The sequence below is a fragment of the Carcharhinus amblyrhynchos genome, unplaced genomic scaffold (genome assembly GCF_965287045.1).
Source record: "Carcharhinus amblyrhynchos unplaced genomic scaffold, sCarAmb.v2.hapA scaffold_85, whole genome shotgun sequence".
Taxonomy (NCBI): domain Eukaryota; kingdom Metazoa; phylum Chordata; class Chondrichthyes; order Carcharhiniformes; family Carcharhinidae; genus Carcharhinus; species Carcharhinus amblyrhynchos.
Genome location: NW_027649825.1, coordinates 514,918 through 527,102, shown reverse-complemented (window position 1 = coordinate 527,102; position 12,185 = coordinate 514,918). Strand labels below are relative to the sequence as shown.

At 58.8% G+C, this 12,185-nt stretch overlaps 2 protein-coding genes across 4 annotated transcripts in view; one reads left to right on the top strand and one right to left on the bottom strand.

Moving 5' to 3' along the window:
* rnf115a (ring finger protein 115a) overlaps positions 1 to 2,732 on the bottom strand; it is a 38,982-nt gene extending 36,250 nt beyond the window's left edge. For both annotated transcript variants that reach the window (XM_080182720.1, XM_080182719.1), the window contains exon 1: positions 2,639 to 2,732. In XM_080182720.1, the coding sequence (XP_080038846.1) occupies positions 2,639 to 2,716 (78 nt within the window). In that variant the 5' untranslated portion in view covers positions 2,717 to 2,732. The remainder of the gene's footprint in view (positions 1 to 2,638) is intronic.
* Positions 2,733 to 3,148: 416 nt separating this feature from the next.
* polr3c (polymerase (RNA) III (DNA directed) polypeptide C) overlaps positions 3,149 to 12,185 on the top strand; it is a 33,684-nt gene continuing 24,647 nt past the window's right edge. The window contains exons 1-5 of one of the 2 annotated variants that reach the window (XM_080182735.1): positions 3,149 to 3,208; positions 4,346 to 4,526; positions 5,225 to 5,480; positions 9,789 to 9,974; positions 10,302 to 10,384. In XM_080182735.1, the coding sequence (XP_080038861.1) occupies positions 4,380 to 4,526; positions 5,225 to 5,480; positions 9,789 to 9,974; positions 10,302 to 10,384 (672 nt within the window). In that variant the 5' untranslated portion in view covers positions 3,149 to 3,208; positions 4,346 to 4,379. Of the gene's footprint in view, positions 3,213 to 4,345; positions 4,527 to 5,224; positions 5,481 to 9,788; positions 9,975 to 10,301; positions 10,385 to 12,185 lie in introns of both variants that reach the window. The other variant, XM_080182736.1, reaches the window with a different exon arrangement.

Below are 12,185 nucleotides of genomic sequence, written 5' to 3'. Positions count from 1 at the left end.
TGTGAGGGAACTGGATTAACATCAGTATAGATACAGACAGTAACACAGGGTGCTGGAGGAGAGGGGTTACTGAGTGACAGTGTGAGGGAACTGGATTAACATCAGTACAGATACAGTCAGTAACACAGGGTGCTGGGGGGGAGAGGGGTTACTGAGTGACAGTGTGAGGGAACTGGATTAACATCAGTACAGATACAGACAGTAACACAGGGTGCTGGCGGGGAGAGGGATTACTGAGTGACAGTGTGAGGGAACTGGATTAACATCAGTATAGATACAGTCAGTAACACAGGGTGCTGGGGGAGAGGGATTACTGAGTGACAGTGTGAGGGAGCTGGATTAACATCAGTACAGATACAGACAGTTACACAGGGTGCTGGGGGGAGAGGGGTTACTGAGTGACATGTGACAGAGCTGTCGAACGAGGAACGGCTGAGGACTCTGGGTCTGTACTCGTTGGAGTTTAGAAAAATGAGGAGGGATCTTATTGAAACTTACAGGATACTGCGAGGCCTGGATAGAGTGGACATGGGGTGGATGTTTCCACTAGTAGGAAAAACTAGAAGCAGAGGGCACAACCTCAGGCTGAAGGGATGATCCTTTGAAACAGAGATGAGGAGGAATTTCTTCAACGAGAGGGTAGTGAATCTGATTGCCGCAGAAGGCTGTGGAGGCCAGATCATTGAGTGTCTTTAAGACAGAGATAGATAGGTTCTTGATTAATAACGGCATTAGGGGTTATGGGGAAAAGGCAGGAGAATGGGGATGAGAAAAATATCAGCCATGATTGAATGGTGAAGCTGACTTGATGGGCCAAGTGGCCTAATTCTGCTCATATGTCTTATGGTCTATTAACTTCAGTAGGGATACAGTTATTAATACAAGGCCCTGGGGGCTAGTGTTACTGAATGACAGTATGAGGGAACTGGATTAAAATCAGTAGAGATATTGTCAATAACACAGTGTGCGTGGGGGAGAGGGGTTACTGAGTGACAGTGTGAGGGAACTGGATTAACATCAGTACAGATACAGTCAGTAACAGAGTGCAGGGGGGAGAGAGGTTACTGAGCGACAGCATTGTCAGTAGACAAATATTTCGAAGCCAGGGTGGAAAGAAGATTTCCTATTGACGCATGATATGAAACTAACTCATCAATATTGTTACATTCAGAAACTGCATCGTCAGTTCCACAAATCCATCAGCATCACTTCTAAACTATTCGTTTAAATCAGCTTCCACAATATAGTCACCAGTAACATTTGTCACAATGATTCAGCGTATGAGTGAGTGGCTCTCGAATAGAGATTCGACTCACATATCCACACACTGAGTGTCACCATTCCACTTCTCCATTCTCACAGTGATTGTGGCGCTGGGCTCAATGTTGAATCACTGAACACTGGAGGCAGGCGTTCCATTGACTTGAAGAGGCAAGTGGAAACACCACATCGCAAAGGAACCATTACTATGGGAAGGAACTGGGTGGTTTCCATAGGGACCACCACCAAGAGATGGGATGTGGGCAGGGATGACGGGGGCAATGAACATGGGGACCATCACCATGGGATGGGGGGGGGGGGCAATGAACATGGGGCTCGTTACCATGGGATGGGGGGGCTGGTCACCATGGGGACCATCACCATGAGATTGGGGGGGGGGGGTGGGGGCAATGAACATGGGGATCATCATGATGGGGGTACTGGTTACCAGGGAGACCATTGCCATGGGATGGGGGGTCTGGTCACCATGGGGACCATTACCATGGGATTGGGGGGGGGGGGGCTGGTCACCAGGGAGACCATTATCATGGGATGAGAGGCTGGTCACTATAGGGACCATCACCATGGGATGGGGGGGCAATGAACATGGGGATCATTACCATGGGATGGGGGGGGTCTGGTCACCATGGCGACCATTACCATGGGAAGGGGTGGTCACCAAGGAGATCGTTACCATGAGATGAGGGGCTGGTCATCATGGGGACCATTACCATGGGAAGGGGTAGTTATCATAGGGGTGGTCACCATGGGCAGGGCAGTTACCATGGGGGGCATTACCATTGGGGTCATCACCATGGGCAGGGCAGTTACCATGGGGGTGGTCACCATGGGGGTGGTCACCACGGGCAGGGCAGTTACCATGGGGGTGGTCACCATGGGGGTGGTCACCACGGGCAGGGCAGTTACCATGGGGGCAGTTACCATGGGGGCAGTCACCATGGGGGTAGTCACCATGGGGGTAGTCACCATGGGCAGGGCAGTTGCCATAGGGGTGGTCACCATGGGGGTGGTCACCATGGGCAGGGCAGTTACCATGGGGGTGGTCACCATGGGGGTGGTCACCATGGGCAGGGCAGTTACCATGGGGGTGGTTACCATGGGGGTAGTTACCATGGGGGCGGTTACCATGGGGGTGGTCACCATGGGGGTGGTCACCATGGGGGTAGTCACCACGGGCAGGGCAGTTATCAGCTGATTATAATTACAGTCCATTCCCCCCCCCCCCCAGACTGACGGTGGCCCCGCCCCTTCCCAAGCCGGCTTTAAAACCTTTCTAAAGCAGCGGGATGAGGCGGGGGATAGTCGCTGTGCCGGAGTTTGAGCAGACTGCCTCCCGGCCCCCCAGATCCCCGCTTACCGGCAGCTTGGGGCACACCTCCCCCTTGCAGCAGTGGCAGAAGAAGCGAAGCGGAGAGACGGCCGCAGCCTCCGCCATCTTACCCGCTGACGTCACCCACCCTCCCAGCAGCCCGCGCGCCGCTCTCACTCCGGAAGCGAATCTTCGGACGGGAGGAGGGTCACCGGCGGCCATGTTTGAGCGGGGCAGGCGCCGGAAGTTCCGTCCAGCGTCTGGACCCGGGGGAACTCAGTAAAAAGTCTGACAACACCAGGTTTTAGTCCAACCTATTTATTTGATAATAGACTCACTAGCTTTCGGGGTTACCCCCTTCGTCAGGTGAATGGAGAGTTCTGGCCTCAGACAGAGCATATAAAGCACAGACAGTTTAGAGATTACTGATTAAAAACCTGGTGTTGTCAGACTTTTTACTGTGTTTACGCCAGTCCAACGCCGGCATACCCACATCATGACTACTATCGACACCGGGGGAACTGCCAGGGAGGGAAGCGGCGCCACCCGAGCACCAAAGGCCGTTACACCGCCGGAAGTCTGGGGCTGGATGGAGGAGAGGTGCCGGAGAGACGCTTAGTGAGTGAGAGAAATAATAGAGTAAATCACCCTCTACACTGTCCCCATCAAACACTCCCAGGACAGGTACAGCACGGGGTTAGATACAGAGTAAAGCTCCCTCTACACTGTCCCCCCATCAAACACTCCCAGGACAGGTACAGCACAGGCCAAAAAGAGAAAATGGTCCACATTCTCAGCTGCTCTGACTGGCACAGTGTTAGCACTGCTGTCTCACAGCGCCAGGGACCTGGGTTCAATCCCTGGTGTTGAATCACTGTCTGTGCAGAGTCTGCACGTTCTCCCCAAGTCTGCGTGGCTCCCTCTCATAGTCTAAAAGATGTGCTGGTTAGGGTGCATTGGCTGCGCTAAATTCTCTCTGTGTTAGAGGGATTATCGGGATAGATACGTGTAGTTACGGGTATAGGGCCTGGGTGGGGTTGTTGTTGGTGCAGACCCGAAGGTGCCCTCTGTACTGTGATGATTCTATAGTTCATTTGGAAACAGTGGCTCTATTCTCTCAATACAGATGAACAAAGAAAAGAACCAATGAACAAAGAAAATTCCAGCACAGGAACAGGCTCTTCGGCCCCTCCAAGCCTGCACCGACCATGCTGCCCGACTTAACTAAAACCCCCTACCCTTCCGGGGACCATATCCCTCTATTCCCATCCTGTGTTTGTGAAGGTGCTCCTTAAAACTCACTATCGTATCCACTTGAACTACCTCCCCGGCAACGAGTTCCAGGCACCCACCACACTCTGTGTTTAAAAAAAACTTGCCTCGTACATCTCCTTTAAACCCTCACACCTTAAACCTGTGCCCCCTAGTAACTGACTCTTCCACCCTGGGAATAAGCTTCTGGCTATTCACTCTGTCCATACCCCTCATAATCTTGTAGACTTCTATCAGGAAGTTGTTGATCCGGTTCTGTCCAATGCTGTCGGATCTGATGAGATTTTCTGTTTAAATTTCAGGTTCCAGCCTCTGCAGTAATAATGCTTTTATAGAGACTAAAACTGTCACGGAAATATTCCTGAATTTCACTGGCACCCTTCACATTAGTACTGCTGCTTTTTCCAGTTGAAGGGCAGTGTTGTAACTGACTCTTAGTCCCGTGTTTAGAATGAATTAATGTTGTTTCTATTGAACCTGTAGGACTTTGCCCAATGTGATCAAAGCCAGGTTTGGAATGACGCACCTGGAGTCACAGATCTGCTCCCGCCTGCTCCAGGCTCACTATGGCCAGATTGTGGCCAAAGTCGGGACCCACCTGATCCGGACAGGCTGCCAGCCCCTGCGGCAGGTCGCCAGCGACACAGAGACACCAATTGATCAGGTAGGCATGTGTATTAGTGAATCTCCTGTCGTAGAATGCACCTACACCCGGCTCCATGATCAGATAGATGATCTGATTCCTCAGTGTTTGAGGGTAACTCAGGTGTGTTTGTTGCTACAGCCACAGAGATTTCAGGATATATTTTTATCTATCCCTGGGACATGGATATCACTGGCTGGGTCAGCATTTATTACCCATCCCTAATCACCCTCACTCAGAGAGGCAGTTGAGAATCAACCACATTGCTGTGACTCTGAAGGCACGTGTAGGCCAGACTGGGGTAAGGATGGCAGATTTCCTTCCCGAAAGGACATTAGTGAGAACCAGATGGGTTTTTCTGACAATCGACAACTGTTTCATGGTTGTCAGTAGATTCTTAATTCCAGATTTTTTTTATCGAATTCAAATTTCACCAGCTGCCATGGTGGGATTCGAATCCGGGTCCCCCAGGACAGCTGAGTTTCTGAATTAGAAGACTAGCAATAATACCACTAGGCCATCACCTCCCCGTTCGTGTGGGGGCAACAGGGTGACTGGAAGCTGGGAGTCTTCTTTTAGAATTGGCTTTATACTGGATTATTACAGGGTCCCAGTTAACCCTAAAGCACGTTTTGCCTAGAGGAGAGGAGGGTGATTAAGTTGCCCATGGCAGGGTTGCTGTGTGTGAGGGTGTTGACTGATACTTTGCTCCGTTTCAGGTTAAGAAGGCTCTTTGCGTCCTGATCCATCACAACTTTGCTTCCTACCATGTACACAAGCGGGGATTTGTGGAGTATGAGGTGCATTGCGCACACATTATTCGCATCCTGCGCTACCCAAAATACATTTACTCAGCCAAGACGCTGTATGGAGACACAGGGGAACTCATTGTGGAGGAACTCCTGCAGAATGGCAAGATGACAATGAGTGCCGTTGTGAAGAAAGTGGCTGACAGGCTGATGGAGACAATGGAAGGTGAGTGTGAGAAAATGGAAGGAGGTAGAAAAGGAGGCGAGTTATGAAGGGGAGGGGGGTGCGAGGGGAGAGGGGGGTGCAGGGGGAGAGGGGGATGCGGAGGGTGAAGGGAAAGAGGGTCTGAATGAAGAGTCAAGGAGTGTGCTTGAGAGTCACACAGAGTGCTGTGGCGGGGTGTTAGAGAGTGGTCTGTATTGAGGGGTCAGTGAGGTATAGAGGGGTCAGTGAGGTGTAGCACAGTTTATACAGAAAGGTCAGAGGTACAATACGGTCTGTATGGAGGGATCAGTGACATGTAGCACGGTGTGTGTATAGAGGGGTCAGTGAGGGTGCAGCACAGTATGTATACAGAAATCAGCGGGGGGCACAGTGCGGTGTGTCGGGGGGGGTCACAGCGCGATGTGTCGGGGGGTGTCAGTGAGGGGGGGTCACAGCGCGATGTGTCGGGGGGTGTCAGTGAGGGGGGGTCACAGCGCGATGTGTCGGGGGGTGTCAGTGAGGGGGGGTCACAGTGCGATGTGTCGGGGGTGTCAGTGAGGGAGGGGCACAGCGCGGTGTGTCGGGGGGGGTCAGTGAGGGGGGGGCACAGCACGTTGTGTCGGGGGGGTCAGTGAGGGGGGGGCACAGCACGTTGTGTCGGGGGGGTCAGTGAGGGGGGTCACAGTGCGGTGTGTCGGGGGAGGGTCAGTGGGGGGGGCACAGCGCGGTGTGTCGGGGGGGTCACAGTGCGGTGTGTCGGGGGAGGGTCAGTGGGGGGGGCACAGCGCGGTGTGTCGGGGGAGGGTCAGTGGGGGGGGTCACAGTGCGGTGTGTCGGGGGGGTCACAGTGCGGTGTGTCGGGGGGGTCACAGTGCGGTGTGTCGGGGGGGTCACAGTGCGGTGTGTCGGGGGGGTCAGTGGGGGGGGCACAGCGCGGTGTGTCGGGGGGGTCAGTGAGGGGGGGGCACAGCGCGGTGTGTCGGGGAGGGTCAGTGAGGGGGGGGCACAGCGCGGTGTGTCGGGGAGGGTCAGTGAGGGGGGGTCACAGCGCGATGTGTCGGGGGTGTCAGTGAGGGAGGGGCACAGCGCGGTGTGTCGGGGGGGTCAGTGAGGGGGGCACAGCACGTTGTGTCGGGGGGGTCAGTGAGGGGGGGGCACAGCACGTTGTGTCGGGGGGGTCAGTGAGGGGGGGTCACAGCGCGATGTGTCGGGGGGTGTCAGTGAGGGGGGGTCACAGCGCGATGTGTCGGGGGTGTCAGTGAGGGAGGGGCACAGCGCGGTGTGTCGGGGGGGTCAGTGAGGGGGGGGCACAGCACGTTGTGTCGGGGGGGTCAGTGAGGGGGGGGCACAGCACGTTGTGTCGGGGGGGTCAGTGAGGGGGGTCACAGTGCGGTGTGTCGGGGGAGGGTCAGTGGGGGGGGCACAGCGCGGTGTGTCGGGGGGGTCACAGTGCGGTGTGTCGGGGGAGGGTCAGTGGGGGGGGGCACAGCGCGGTGTGTCGGGGGAGGGTCAGTGGGGGGGGTCACAGTGCGGTGTGTCGGGGGGGGTCACAGTGCGGTGTGTCGGGGGGGTCACAGTGCGGTGTGTCGGGGGGGTCACAGTGCGGTGTGTCGGGGGGGTCAGTGGGGGGGGCACAGCGCGGTGTGTCGGGGGGGTCAGTGAGGGGGGGGCACAGCGCGGTGTGTCGGGGAGGGTCAGTGAGGGGGGGGCACAGCGCGGTGTGTCGGGGAGGGTCAGTGAGGGGGTGGCACAGCGCGGTGTGTCGGGGGGGTCAGTGAGGGGGGGCACAGCGCGGTGTGTCGGGAGGGTCAGTGAGGGGGGGCACAGCGCGGTGTGTCGGGGGGGGTCAGTGAGGGGGGTCACAGTGCGGTGTGTCGGGGGGGTCAGTGAGGGGGGTCACAGTGCGGTGTGTCGGGGGAGGGTCAGTGGGGGGGGCACAGCGCGGTGTGTCGGGGGGGGTCAGTGAGGGGGGGGCACAGCGCGGTGTGTCCGGGGGGGCACAGCGCGGTGTGTCGGGGGGGCACAGCGCGGTGTGTCGGGGGGTCACAGCGCGGTGTGTCGGGGGGTCACAGCGCGGTGTGTCGGGGGGTCACAGCGCGGTGTGTCGGGGGGGGCACAGCGCGGTGTGTCGGGGGGGGCACAGCGCGGTGTGTCGGGGGGGGGCACAGCGCGGTGTGTCGGGGGGGGCACAGCGCGGTGTGTCGGGGGGGCACAGCGCGGTGTGTCGGGGGGTCACAGCGCGGTGTGTCGGGGGGTCACAGCGCGGTGTGTCGGGGGGGGCACAGCGCGGTGTGTCGGGGGGGGCACAGCGCGGTGTGTCGGGGGGGGCACAGCGCGGTGTGTCGGGGGGGCACAGCGCGGTGTGTCGGGGGGGCACAGCGCGGTGTGTCGGGGGGTCACAGCGCGGTGTGTCGGGGGGTCACAGCGCGGTGTGTCGGGGGGGGCACAGCGCGGTGTGTCGGGGGGGGCACAGCGCGGTGTGTCGGGGGGGGCACAGCGCGGTGTGTCGGGGGGGGCACAGCGCGGTGTGTCGGGGGGGCACAGCGCGGTGTGTCGGGGGGGTCACAGCGCGGTGTGTCGGGGGGGTCACAGCGCGGTGTGTCGGGGGGGTCACAGCGCGGTGTGTCGGGGGGGTCACAGCGCGGTGTGTCGGGGGGGTCACAGCGCGGTGTGTCGGGGGGGTCACAGCGCGGTGTGTCGGGGGGGGGTCAGTGAGGGGGGGGCACAGCGCGGTGTGTCGGGGTGGGGGGGGCACAGCGCGGTGTGTCGGGGTGGGGGGGGGCACAGCGCGGTGTGTCGGGGGGGGGGGGACACAGCGCGGTGTGTCGGGGTGGGGGGCACAGCGCGGTGTGTCGGGGTGGGGGGCACAGCGCGGTGTGTCGGGGGGGGGCACAGCGCGGTGTGTCGGGGGGGCACAGCGCGGTGTGTCGGGGTGGGGGGGGCACAGCGCGGTGTGTCGGGGGGGGCACAGCGCGGTGTGTCGGGGGGGGCACAGCGCGGTGTGTCGGGGGGGGGTCAGTGAGGGGGGGCACAGCGCGGTGTGTCGGGGTGGGGGGGGCACAGCGCGGTGTGTCGGGGTGGGGGGGGCACAGCGCGGTGTGTCGGGGTGGGGGGGGCACAGCGCGGTGTGTCGGGGGGCACAGCGCGGTGTGTCGGGGTGGGGGGGGCACAGCGCGGTGTGTCGGGGGGGGCACAGCGCGGTGTGTCGGGGGGGGCACAGCGCGGTGTGTCGGGGGGGCACAGCGCGGTGTGTCGGGGGGGGCACAGCGCGGTGTGTCGGGGGGGGCACAGCGCGGTGTGTCGGGGGGGGGGTCAGTGAGGGGGGGGCACAGCGCGGTGTGTCGGGGGGGCACAGCGCGGTGTGTCGGGGGGGGCACAGCGCGGTGTGTCGGGGGGGGGTCACAGCGCGGTGTGTCGGGGGGGCACAGCGCGGTGTGTCGGGGGGGTCACAGCGCGGTGTGTCGGGGGGGGGCACAGCGCGGTGTGTCGGGGGGGGCACAGCGCGGTGTGTCGGGGGGGGGGTCAGTGAGGGGGGGGCACAGCGCGGTGTGTCGGGGGGGGGTCACAGCGCGGTGTGTCGGGGTGGGGGGGGCACAGCGCGGCGTGTCGGGGTGGGGGGGGGGACACAGCGCGGCGTGTCGGGGTGGGGGGGGGGACACAGCGCGGCGTGTCGGGGTGGGGGGGACACAGCGCCGCGTGTCGGGGTGGGGGGGACACAGCGCGGCGTGTCGGGGGGGGGGACACAGCGCGGCGTGTCGGGGGGGGGGGGGGGACACCGCGCGGTGTGTCGGGGGGGGGGACACAGCGCGGTGTGTCGGGGGGGGGACACAGTGCGGTGTGTCGGGGGGGGGGGACACCACGCGGTGTGTCGGGGGGGGGACACAGCGCGGTGTATCGGGGGGGGGGGGGGGAACACCGCGCGGTGTGTCGGGGTGGGGGGGGACACAGCGCGGTGTGTCGGGGGGGGGGACACAGTGCGGTGTGTCGGGGGGGGGGGGGGGGACACCGCGCGGTGTGTCGGGGGGGGGGACACAGCGCGGTGTGTCGGGGGGGGGACACAGTGCGGTGTGTCGGGGGGGGGGGGACACCACGCGGTGTGTCGGGGGGGGGGACACAGCGCGGTGTATCGGGGGGGGGGGGGGGGGGACACCGCGCGGTGTGTCGGGGTGGGGGGGACACAGCGCGGTGTGTCGGGGGGGGGGACACAGTGCGGTGTGTCGGGGGGGGGGGGACACCACGCGGTGTGTGGATTTCCTGCTGTTTTTGGTGTTGTGAGACTTGTTACCGTGCCTGCTGATTGCTCAGGACTGTGTGCTCTCCTCTCCACAGACAGTAAGACTCGGGAATACAGCGAGACCTCCAATACTTTTGTCCGTCTGGTGCAGACTCACTTCCTGCAGAAATGTAGCATCGTCTCCGATTCTGTGAGTGCTGAAGGACCCCAGCCTTCCCCTGCCCCCACCCTGGTCAGTGATGAGAAGGACATGTACACTGTACCCAGTCTCAGTGTTATTGGTAAGGAGTTCTGAACTCATTGTCTGCTTTGGTTAGACTGACATTTTCTGTCTGGAACCAGTAAGTTTTCCTCCATACGTGAGCACATCAAACCCAAACCTTTCTTCGCTCGACAGGCTCAGTTTCCAGGGCCTGTTTTCTCACTGCCCCAGGGTGCTGTGTTCAGACAATTCGATTTATTATCTGTAAACAGCTGGAGCTCAGTACTGTTACCCCAGAGCTGTCGTCAGAACTGGATCAGTGTGTGCCTCCTGAGCTCCCCGGCTGTAGTTTGTTCCCACTCTGTCTGTGCTACAGTGTGAATCGATGTTCACTTCCCCCACTCAGGTCAAGGCAAGCGCAGGCACGGGTCGGAGGATGCCTGTGAACCTAAATCCAAACGGTCAAAGCAAGAACACGCGGAGCAGGAGGTGAGTGGTTTGTGTGTTTGGACATGGGTAACGTGGTGTGGGATGGAGCTGCCCCTTTCACTTTGCCCCTTTCACTTTGCCCCTCGGTTTGTTTAATTTAATACAGATTAATTAAGGAAAATCTGTATGGGTTTTTTTCAGGGGAAGTTGTGTTTAACTGACTTGCTGGAATGTGTTTGAAGAGATAACAGCGAGGGTGAACGAGGGCAATGCTGTTGATCTGGTGCAGGGGTGTCCAGACTATGGCTCACAGGCCACGTTTGGCCCACAGCGGGACACATCCGGATCAGAGTTTGGAAACCGCTGATCTAGTGTACATGGAATTTCCAGAAGGCTTTTGATGCAGTGCCGCAATGATGCAGACTTGTTAGCAAACTCAGTGAAGAAGGAAGTCTTGCTGCAGTTGTATCGGATGTTGGGAACACATCAGGAGTACTGTCTGCAGTAGAATCCATACAGTGCAGAAGGAGGCTTTTCAGCCCATTGAACCTGTACTGGCCACAATCCCATCCAGACCCCATTCCCATAACCTCACATACTTACTCTGCTAATCCTCTGACACTACGGTCACTAGCACGGCCAATCAACCGAACCTGCACATCTTCGGAGTGTGGGAGGAAACCCACGCAGACACGGGGAGAATGTGCAGACTCTGCACAGGCAGTGACCCATGGCCAGGGATCGAACCCAGGTCCCTGGCGCTGAGGCAGCAGTGTGAACCTGTAGTTTTAATCCCCCGCTTCAGAAAGAACACAATTGCATGGGAAGATCAGAGCAAGTTCACTGGACTGAACCTGGAGTGAGGGTGACTTATCTCATGAACAAAGGTTAGAATAATCCCATTGACCTGTAGAAAATCCTGGGGGAATGAAAGGGGAAGGTTAAGAGGATGTTTTCCCCTTATGGGAGAGACCAGAACGAGGGCAACACAGTTTAAAAGTAAGGGACCTTCCATTTAAGGTGGGGATGAGAAGAATTCTTTTCTCTCGCGGGGTGTCAGCCTATAGAGTCCTCCTCCCCCTCCCCACTCCCCCAGAGAGGGGAAAGCTCATCTGTTCAACATTTCCAAGGCTGAATTAGGCTGACAATGAGTCGAGGGAATTCGGGGCAGCTGGAAAGTGGAGTTGAAACTAAACCAGATTAACCATGGTCTCACGAAAGGGCGGATAGGCTCGATGGGCCGAATGGCCTGCTCCTCTGTTCCTATGTAGATCAGCCATGACCTTCTCAAATAATGGAGCAGGCTTGAGGGGCTGAATGGCCTGCAGCTGCTCCTAGTTCACGTGTTGGTGTGCTGTTTGTAACTGAGAGGTCAGGGGATAAAGGAATAAAATAATACATCTCTCCCAAAAGGGGAAAACATCCTCTTAACCTTCCCCTTTCATTCCCCCAGGATTTTCTACAGGTCAATGGGATTATTCTAACCTTTGTTCATGAGATAAGTCACCCTCACTCCAGGTTCAGTCCAGTGAACTTGCTCTGATCTTCCCCTGCAATTGTGTTCTTTCTGAAGCGGGGGATTAAAACTACAGGTTCACACTGCTGCCTCAGCGCCAGGGACCTGGGTTCGATCCCTGGCCATGGGTCACTGCCTGTGCAGAGTCTGCACATTCTCCCCGTGTCTGCGTGGGTTTGCTCCGGTTTCCTCCCACACTCCAGAGATGTGCAGGTTAGGGTGCATTGACCATGAATAAATAACTGGGATGGGGGCAATGTGAGGAACAGGGAACGAGGGAAACAGATGTTTCTCCAGCTGGAAGGAGATTTGTAGTGGAGTTCCCCAGGGTCAGTGTTGGGACTC